This window comes from Benincasa hispida, chromosome 9 (assembly GCF_027475165.1).
Source record: "Benincasa hispida cultivar pf3 chromosome 9, pf3_genome.v1.1, whole genome shotgun sequence".
Lineage (NCBI taxonomy): Eukaryota > Viridiplantae > Streptophyta > Magnoliopsida > Cucurbitales > Cucurbitaceae > Benincasa > Benincasa hispida.
In genome coordinates, this window is record NC_143486.1 from 55,151,410 (window position 1) to 55,161,561 (window position 10,152).

Sequence of the window (10,152 nt, forward strand, 5' to 3'; positions counted from 1 at the left end):
TGGTACACTAGAGTAATTAATTACTCGACCTTATATTTCTACAATAAAAATAACATACAATAGCTTATCTATATATGACAATGAGAGTGAGAAAGAGAGAGCAAAAAGGAGGGAGGCAATAGACAAATTTCATAGTTCTGAAAAAATACCTAAAGTTTTCAGCGAAGAGACATGCATTTGTGTTAGAATCATCTCCACCAATTACAAGAAGGCCATCCAGATCAAGCTTTTGAGTAGTTTCTCCAGCTTGCTTAAACTGAAAATAGAACCGAATTGTCAATTAATGCCTTGACTACAACTAAGACGTCTCAAAATGAAAATTCTGGGAAGAAAGAGTTTCACCTTATCTATAGTTTCAATCTTATCCCTCCCATTGCATATCATATCAAAACAACCCTGATAAAAGAAAAATGCATTTACATCAAGAATTGCATTCAAATGGCAATCACTTCGCATCAAGACTGCACATATTCACACTAACAATGCTAACAAGTGAAAGCTAGAAATCCCTTCAAGAAAATTAACCTGATTGCAATATGGATGGATAAATTGTGCAGTCAGTTCACATATTTGCATTTCATGATCCCTGTAGGACCACCCTTGATACCTGGTTGATACACATATATTCATTCAGTTCTAATTAAATGTATTTCTCATTGTAGATATGAAACCTGCATTCCTATTTGCCTGTTTAAGCTAATGACTACAAGAACCTGACTAGGTATGAAACCCTATGCTAAAAAGGAAGAACTCTAAGTGTTGAATAAATGTTCTTCAAAAAGTTTGGAATTCAACCAATGGAAATTCAACTATGTGCAAGGTGTTAGTTTTATTTTATGCGTTTCCAGGCGTTTGGTATAAAACGCATAAAATAAAACTAAGTCCTGACAATCATGTGTGAAATTGTGAAGTTGAACGCATTGCATGAAAGTCGCCGATGCGTTGAGAACGCGTGAGCAAGAGCAGAGAAAGCGAGAGGTTGAACGCAAGGCACTGGGCAGACAATCGTGTAGCAAATGAGCAGTGCTACACGATGAGGTAGACGATCGTCTAGTAAGTGAGTGGCGCTACATGATGAGGTAGGCGATTGTGTAGGCGGGCGCTGGATGATTGTGTAGCAATGAAGGGAGCTAAACAATGAGGTAGGCGATTGTGTAGGCGGGCACTGGATGATTGTGTAGCAATGAAGGGAGCTAAACAATGAGGTAGGCGATCGTATAGCAATGCGCAGAGCTAAGTGATGCGCTAGACGATCGTAAAGATGCGCACTGCGTCAAACAATAAGAAGTCACGTGCTAGACTATCGGGCTTTACGATAGGTAAAATACTACACATCAGTGTAAGCGCTAGACAATAAGCGTAGAAGTTGGACGATAGCGCTAGACGATAGGCGAAATACTAAGCGATGGACGCTGGGCGCTGGGCGATGTCGCTAAGCGATTAGTGGATACGTTGGACGATAAGGCGTCAGCACTAAACGATGGAGGTAAACAATGTGCGCAGTAGCTAAGCGATAGGCTATGCGCGAGATCGTTGACTAAACGATTGAGCTACATGACGGGTTGTTGGAGCTAAGCGATACATGTAGGAACTAAACGATGGAGCGGTGCTGAGGACTGTGTTACGCAAGATTGATGAGCTCATCAAGACAAATGGCGTTATTGATGGAAGTCTGAAACAGAGATAGTAAGAGCTGGACGAATAAATGTTCATGCAAAGTGAGCTCGAATCACATATAGTAACAGTTTGAATCACTTTTTCGGGCATCTGAAAAGGTGACATATAGTAAGTTGGTATATGAGAAAGAACTGACCTACATAGGGTGGCACGACCACCGAGAGAGGTTGTATCTCTTCCATTTGTCCAGTTTGCTTTAGACTTTGTCGATCACTGGTTGCCAAAAAGCCAATTGCTTAGGATATCCTCCCTAAAGGAAGGCCAAGGATACATAAATGGGAGGTAGATAGCCTTGCAATTTAGGAGGGCTGCTTCTGATTGTAACTTGAAATGGTCTATATTGATACCACATAAAGCTGATTTTTCCCAATTAACCTTCAACCCCGAACACCACTCAAATAATTCAAGTATTTTCTTTAGGTTGCTGAGTTTTTCTTTGTCATCTTGGCAGAAAATTAGAGTATCGTCCGCAAATTGTAACAAAGAAACATGAATTCTATCTTTGCCAACAATAAAACCTTCAAACTTGCCTTTTTCTCGAAACTGGGAAAGTAATGCATCCAGGACTTCACTGACTAGTAGAAATACGAAAGGAGAAAGAGGGTCACCTTGCCTTATTCCTCTTGAAGCTTGAATTCTGCCACGAGGTCTTCTATGAAGATTGAGAATTTTGTGTTAGAACCCAAAAATTAGATTTGCTCTGTTTTTTGGTGTTCTGAGGGGGCAGGAGACTCTGTTTTTCTGGAAAAACAGACTTAACCATTCTTCCCCTTACTATGTCTGCATAGGAGATTGGGACTGAGCGAGGGTTTTTTGTCACCTGTTCTGACTTCAAAGAGGGACAAAGCATCATTTAACAAGGTAAGGATGGAATATCAACCTGAATTAAGAGTTCCTGATGGAACGTGAATGAAGAATCGTCCTCCAACTGCAAGCCACACTACACATCATAAAAACCAGTTTGAATAGATTCGGATGTTAGAAATCTTGGTTACACCAGAAGCATCTTGCTCGCTTTTGACAAAGAAGCTAGATGTTGGAAGTTTCGAAAGGGTCGAGATGTTCTCCACAAACCAAAGTAGCTGCGATTTTGACAAGGAAATTTGCTTTTTGGCTTCCACATCTTCTACGATTACTGAACCAGCTTGGATGAGGGCACAGAAGTGGCTGTCCTTAATTTTACAGCTGATAACTTCGACGGCTAAGTTAGGCTTGGAGGGGAAGGTCGATGGATGGGCCATGAGAGATAGATGAGCCGAGGATCGCAGATGAGGGTTGAGGTTGGTGGGAAGAGGAAAAGCTTGGTCGGAGATGGGGAGAGGACGGGGAGTTAGGTCGGAATAGGCTGCCAGAGGGAGGGAAAGGGAGAGAGGAGAAAGGAGAGAGGAGAGAGCATTTTCCAACCAAAGTAGTGCTGGAATTCTCCGATGGTCTAATCGATGTAGTCAGATTGTTTGGATTGTTACAACTTCAATATGTTGGGTGTACTAACCTATCCTCATCTATAATATTTCTTTTTCCATAACCTATCCTCATCTATAATATCATGGGCAAGAATTTCATTGAGTTCCGAAATAAGTTGTTGCACCTGTAGAAAGCGGGTTATAAATGATATCAGTTCAAGAATGACATATTGATCCCGAGAATCTTGGGTTTAGTGGATAGTGAGCATACAACAAAAAGAAATAAACACAATTAGTTACAATAACAAGACAAATATCTCCGGAATGAAGTCAATCAAGCCATGGGGAATAACTACAACACCATAATTAATAACCAAGTTCAGAACGTTTACTAATTACATCGACAATGTAGTCTGTAATGTTTTTCAAGGTAAGCTTCTTAGCCGCAACCTGCAAAACACATTATAAATTCGATGTACCCTATAAACTAAAGCTCTATTAATAAATGAGTCAACATGCAAAACACATTATTTTTTGTCTGAAAATTTTTTCGCCTGCATACATTCAAAACCAATAAATCTCCATGAGTCAACTACAACTAGGTGGTAGAGAACAAATTTTTCAAAGCTGACAAAAAAGGCATCCGATATCACTTGGGCAATTGAATATGCTATGGGATGTCAATACTTAGTTCCATTGCACCATATTAAAAGTTTCAATCTAATTCCATGAATCCTTTGTTTATCACAAATTTTCATCTTTACCCTTAAGTTTTTTTTTATATTTACCATTCCATGTAAAAATGCAAGAAGATGAAATTCTGAAACAGGATATATTAACTGACTCAACAATTTCAATTTTCATGTTTACATGAGAGTATCTGTTGCAGAGATTATTAGTTATTACTGAGACAAAATCTAGTCCTCAAAGAGAATAAACAACCTTAACCTTAGGGTTGCATGTGGAGGTAAATGCCCTTCTTGACAAAGATTTCTATCTGGTAAAGCATGTAGAGATAAATGTCCTCCTTGACAAAGGTTTCTATCTTAAGTAGTTTAAAAAGCTACCTTTGCAACAGTCACCAAAGTTGAGTCTCAACGAAATATGGATTCTAAAGCAGTTACGAAGAGAAATGAGTACCTTGCAAACAAAATCAAATCCAAAACTTGTGGGGACCTCTTTGTATTTGAGATCACCATCAATAGGTTTTGGGCAACCAATCGCTCGGGTTTTCAAATTCTTACTCCTAATTTGAAAACAACAGAAAGAAGGGGAATATAAATAACAGAGTTTTGCACACAAAAAAAAAAAAATGGTACACTAGAGTAATTAATTACTCGACCTTATATTTCTGCAATAAAAATAACATATAATAGCTTATCCATATATGACAATGAGAGTGAGAAAGAGAGCAAAAAGGAGGGAGGCAATAGACAAATTTCATAGTTCTAAAAAATACCTAAAGTTTTCAGCGAGGAGACAGGCATTGGTGTTGGAATCATCTCCACCAATTACAACAAGGCCATCTAGATCAAGCTTCTGAGTAGTTTCTTCAGCTTGCTTAAACTGGAAATAGAATCGAACTGTCAATTAATGCCTTGACTACAACTAAGACGTCTCAAAATGAAAATTCTGAGAAGAAAGAGTTTCACCTGATCTGGAGTTTCAATCTTAACTCTCCCATTGCATATCTTATCAAAACCACCATGATAAAAGAAAAATGCATTTAAATCAAGAATTGCATTCAAATGGCAATCACTTAGCATCAAGACTACACATATTTACACTAACAATTCTAACAAGTGAAAGCTAGAAATCACTTCAAGAAAATTAACCTGATTGCGATATGGGTAGATAAATTGTGCATTCAGTTCTACATATTTACATTTCATGATCCCTGAAGGACCACCCTTGAAACCATAAAACGTGCTTCCTTTTGCATGAACCTGTAGGTAATCTTCACAAAGATCGTAGAAGCTGCTAGATAGCCACAACTTGAACAGAAAAGCAAACATTTATTCTTGATTTATAAATGTGGACACAATGAGACCCTACCAAATAGTACAGAAATCACATTATGCCCTCCCAGTGCGTGGCCACCAAACTAGACAACTCCGATCTTCAATTTCTTATTCACCTGCACTGAACTGGAATCACTTGGCACCAACATTGCTGACGGTTGGCCGAAAAGATCAGGAAACAACTTCGTGATCTCATCTGCACGCACATATAACACACAGCTCATACACTCTATAACCTTAAGAAGTAGCAACTGGCCTCAAACGCATTCAGTAAAACTCAAGTTCCAAACAAACGCAAGATTTACAATCATAAGCAAAACACAGTAAAAGAACAAACAAAACTCAATGCATGTCACTACTTTTCCTTTGAGACATCAATCTCAATTACCAAACAGAATACAAAAAATAAAATATAAAAAAAATAAAAAAAAACACGTTATGAAGGCTAGGACGTGTAGAGTTGGTTGCTTTTGTTAGAAGTTGTAAGGTATCAGTTGGCAGAAAGAGATCTTTGAGAACATCCTACCATGACTTTTTGCAAGTTAATTTTGTGTAAAGCTTGACAATGAAAAGGGAGGATCGAGAATAAGAGGAGATAAAGAGGGGGAGAAAGAAGAGAGAGGTGGGAAATATTAAAATTAAATTTTCCCTTCCAAGTCATCTTGCCACATAAGTCATCTAGTAAAATTTCTATTTAAATTCCGTGGGCTAGGAAAAGTCCATGCAAAAAGGAGAACTTGCAGAGAGACCTTTTAAATCTATTTCTTAAAATTCAAAGACTAAAATGGCTAATTTGAAACATGAATAACCAAAAGAACTCACTATTTTATTCTCTAATAAGCGTCCATCACTACTTCACAAGAATAGGATTGTCTTCCTAATTCTCATAATCCTTATTCCCACTAAAAACCAAATAACTTATCAAACGATTTTTGGTTTTTATACATAATATAATAAATATAATGTATAATATATATAAATAAATCGATAAATATGTATATATATACATACACGGTTTGGCTCAATTCGGTTTTGAAATAAAAACAAAATTAAGCCGAAAAAATTAGTTTCCTTATGATTTTAAAGTGAACTGAACTTTTAGTGAAAACCTTAAAAAAAATGCATCTAGTATGTTAGTTTTAGTGTTCATCCCTACACTGAGCTTTCAATTGTGTCTAATAAGTCCCTTAAACTTTAAAAAATGAATCTATTACGTCTTTGATCTATTCAACATATTTTTATTTTTAAATACATGCATCTAAACATAAAAATTGAAATTTTAGAATCCTAAATTCATATCTAATAAATCAATATGATTTAAGAAAAGTTAAAAATATCAAAAACCTATTGGACACAAAATTTTGACAAAAATCTGAAAGTTCAAGGACTAAAATTGTAATTTAACAAGATTATAAATATTAGAGAAAAAAAAACACAAACAGAGAGACTACCCTATCCATTTTCTCAATATATTTTAAGCATGAAGGTTGAAAAAATTTCCACTTACCAATATGAATATACCAGCTTCCAGGTGACATAAAAATCCCAAGATTTGAGCTGACTGACAGTGCAAAAGCATGCCCCTCCTTGTCTTGAACTAAACTTCTTTGGGATCATACATACCAAGAGTAACAAGCCTACTCTGTCCAAACTATCCTTCCATATCCAAAGAGAAAAGAGATAACCACAATGGGTTCAATACTTCAGTATGGAAATGTATGAATAAAGAAGAGCAACAAAATCATGAAGGTACCTGGTTGATACACATATATTCATTCAGCTCTAATTAAATGTATTTCTCATTGTAGATATGAAACCTGCATTCCTATTTGCCTGTTTAAGCTAATGACTAGAAGAACCTGATTAGGTATGAAACCCTATGCTAAAAAGGAAGAACTCTAAGTGTTGAATAAATGTTCTTCAAAAAGTTTGGAATTCAACCAATGGAAATTCAACTATGTGCAAGGTGTTAGTTTTATTTTATGCGTTTCCAGGCGTTTGAAATTGTGAAGTTGAACGCATTGCATGAAAGTCGCCGATGCGTTGAGAACGCGTGAGCAAGAGCAGAGAAAGCGAGAGGTTGAACGCAAGGCACTGGGCAGACAATCGTGTAGCAAATGAGCAGTGCTACACGATGAGGTAGACGATCGTCTAGTAAGTGAGTGGCGCTACATGATGAGGTAGGCGATTGTGTAGGCGGGCACTGGATGATTGTGTAGCAATGAAGGGAGCTAAACAATGAGGTAGGCGATCGTATAGCAATGCGCAGAGCTAAGTGATGCGCTAGACGATCGTAAAGATGCGCACTACGTCAAACAATAAGAAGTCACGTGCTAGACTATCGGGCTATACGATAGGTAAAATACTACACATCAGTGTAAGCGCTAGACAATAAGCGTAGAAGTTGGACGATAGCGCTAGACGATAGGCGAAATACTAAGCGATGGACGCTGGGTGCTGGGCGATGTCGCTAAGCGATTAGTGGATACGTTGGACGATAAGGCGTCAGCACTAAACGATGGAGGTAAACAATGTGCGCAGTAGCTAAGCGATAGGCTATGCGCGAGATCGTTGACTAAACGATTGAGCTACACGACGGGTTGTTGGAGCTAAGCGATACATGTAGGAACTAAACGATGGAGCGGTGCTGAGGACTGTGTTACGCAAGATTGATGAGCTCATCAAGACAAATGGCGTTATTGATGGAAGTCTGAAACAGAGATAGTAAGAGCTGGACGAATAAATGTTCATGCAAAGTGAGCTCGAATCACATATAGTAACAGTTTGAATCACTTTTTCGGGCATCTGAAAAAGTGACATATAGTAAGTTGGTATATGAGAAAGAACCGACCTACATAGGGTGGCACGACCACCTCTTGAGAGGTTGAATCTCTTCCATTTGTCCAGCTTGCTTTGGACTTTGTCGATCACTGGTTGCCAAAAAGCCAATTGTTTAGATAATCCCCCTAAAGGAAGGTCAAGGTACATAAATGGGAGGTAGATAGCCTTGCAATTTAGGAGGGCTGCTTCTGATTGTAACTTGAAATGGTCTATATTGATATCACATAAAGCTGATTTTTCCCAATTAACCTTCAACCCCGAACACCACTCAAATAATTCAAGTATTTTCTTTATGTTGCTGAGTTTTCTTTTTTCTTCTTTGTCATCCTTGCGAAAATTAGAGTATCGTCCGCAAATTGTAACAATAGAAACATGAAATTCTATCTTTGCCAACAATAAAACCTTCAAACTTGCCTTTTTCTCGAAACTGGGAAAGTAATGCATCCAGGACTTCACTGACTAGTAGAAATACGAAAGGAGAAAGAGGGTCACCTTGCCTTATTCCTCTTGAAGCTTGAATTCTGCCACGAGGTCTTCCATTTATGAAGATTGAGAATTTTGTGTTAGAACCCAAAAATTAGATTTGCTCTGTTTTTTGGTGTTCTGAGGGGGCAGGAGACTCTGTTTTTCTAGAAAAACAGGCTTAACCATTCTTCCCCTTACTATGTCTGCATAGGAGATTGGGACTGAGCGAGGGTTTTTTGTCACCTGTTCAACTTCAAAGAGGGACAAAGCATCATTTAACAAGGTAAGGATGGAATATCAACTTGAATTAAGAGTTCCTGATGGAACGTGAATGAAGAATCGTCCTCCAACTGCAGGCCACACTACACATCATAAAAACCAGTTTGAATAGATTCGGATGTTAGAAATCTTGGTTACACCAGAAGCATCTTGCTCGCTTTTGACAAAGAAGCTAGATGTTGGAAGTTTCGAAAGGGTCGAGATGTTCTCCACAAACCAAAGTAGCTGCGATTTTGACAAGGAAATTTGCTTTTTGGCTTCCACATCTTCTACGATTACTGAACCAGCTTGGATGTGGACACAGAAGTGGCTGTCCTTAATTTTACAGCTGATAACTTCAACGGCTAAGTTAGGCTTGGAGGGGAAGGTCGATGGATGGGTCATGAGAGATAGATGAGCCGAGGATCGCAGATGAGGGTTGAGGTTGGTGGGAAGAGGAAAAGCTTGGTCGGAGATGGGAAGAGGACGGGGAGTTAGGTCGGAATAGGCTGCCGGAGGGAGGGAAAGGTAGAAAGGAGAGAGGAGAGAGTATTTTCGAACCAAAGCAATGCTAGAATTCCAGGTGGTCTAATCGATGTAGTCAGATTGTTTGGATTGTTACAACTTCAATATGTTGAGTGTACTAACCTATCCTCATCTATAATATTTCTTTTTCCATAACCTATCCTCATCTATAATATCATGGGCAAGAATTTCATTGAGTTCCGAAATAAGTTGTTGCACCTGTAGAAAGCGGGTTATAAATGATATCAGTTCAAGAATGACATATTGATCACGAGAATCTTGGGTTTAGTTGATAGTGAGCATACAACAAAAAGAAATAAACACAATTAGTTACAATAACAAGACAAATACCTCCGGAATGAAGTCAATCAGGCTATGGGGAATAACTACAACACCATAATTAATAACCAAGTTCAGAACGTTTACTAATTACATCGACAATGTAGTCTGTAACGTTTTTCAAGGTAAGCTTCTTAGCCGCAACCTGCAAAACACATTATAAATTCGATGTACCCTATAAACTAAAGCTCTAATAAATGAGTCAACATTCAAAACACATTATTTTTTGTCTGAAAATTTTTTCGCCTGCATACATTAAAATCCAATAAATCTCCATGAGTCAACTACAACTAGGTGGTAGAGAACAAATTTTTAAAAGCTGACAAAAAAGGCATCCGATATCAATTGGGCAATTGAATATGATATGGGATGTCAATACTTAGTTCCATTGCACCATATTAAAAGTTTCAATCTAATTCCATGAATCCTTTGTTTATCACAAATTTTCATCTTTACCCTTAAGTTTTTTTTTTATATTTACCATTTCATGTAAAAATGCAAGAAGATGAAATTCTGAAACAGAATATATTAACTGACTCAACAATTTCAATTTTCATGTTTACATGAGAGTATCTATTGCAGAGATTATTAGTTATTACTGAGACAAAATCTAGTCCTCAAAG

General features: G+C 37.7%; 1 protein-coding gene across 48 annotated transcripts in view; it reads right to left on the reverse strand.

Annotated features, from left to right (window-relative positions):
• Positions 1–8,228, reverse strand: part of LOC150033925 (pyrophosphate--fructose 6-phosphate 1-phosphotransferase subunit beta 1-like) — a 30,424-nt gene extending 22,196 nt beyond the window's left edge. For all 48 annotated transcript variants that reach the window (XR_016532197.1, XR_016532196.1, XR_016532177.1 and 45 more), the window contains exons 1-7: positions 6,609–8,228; positions 4,916–5,297; positions 4,733–4,771; positions 4,540–4,646; positions 526–607; positions 343–396; positions 150–256 (exon numbers count right to left, since the gene is read on the reverse strand). Coding sequence is in view for 1 of the 48 variants with exons in the window: in XM_090317908.1 (XP_090174034.1) it covers positions 150–256; positions 343–396; positions 526–607; positions 4,540–4,646; positions 4,733–4,771; positions 4,916–5,095 (569 nt within the window). In the remaining 47 variants the exon portion in view is untranslated. The remainder of the gene's footprint in view (positions 1–149; positions 257–342; positions 397–525; positions 608–4,539; positions 4,647–4,732; positions 4,772–4,915; positions 5,298–6,608) is intronic.
• Between the last annotated feature and the right edge of the window lie 1,924 nt (positions 8,229–10,152).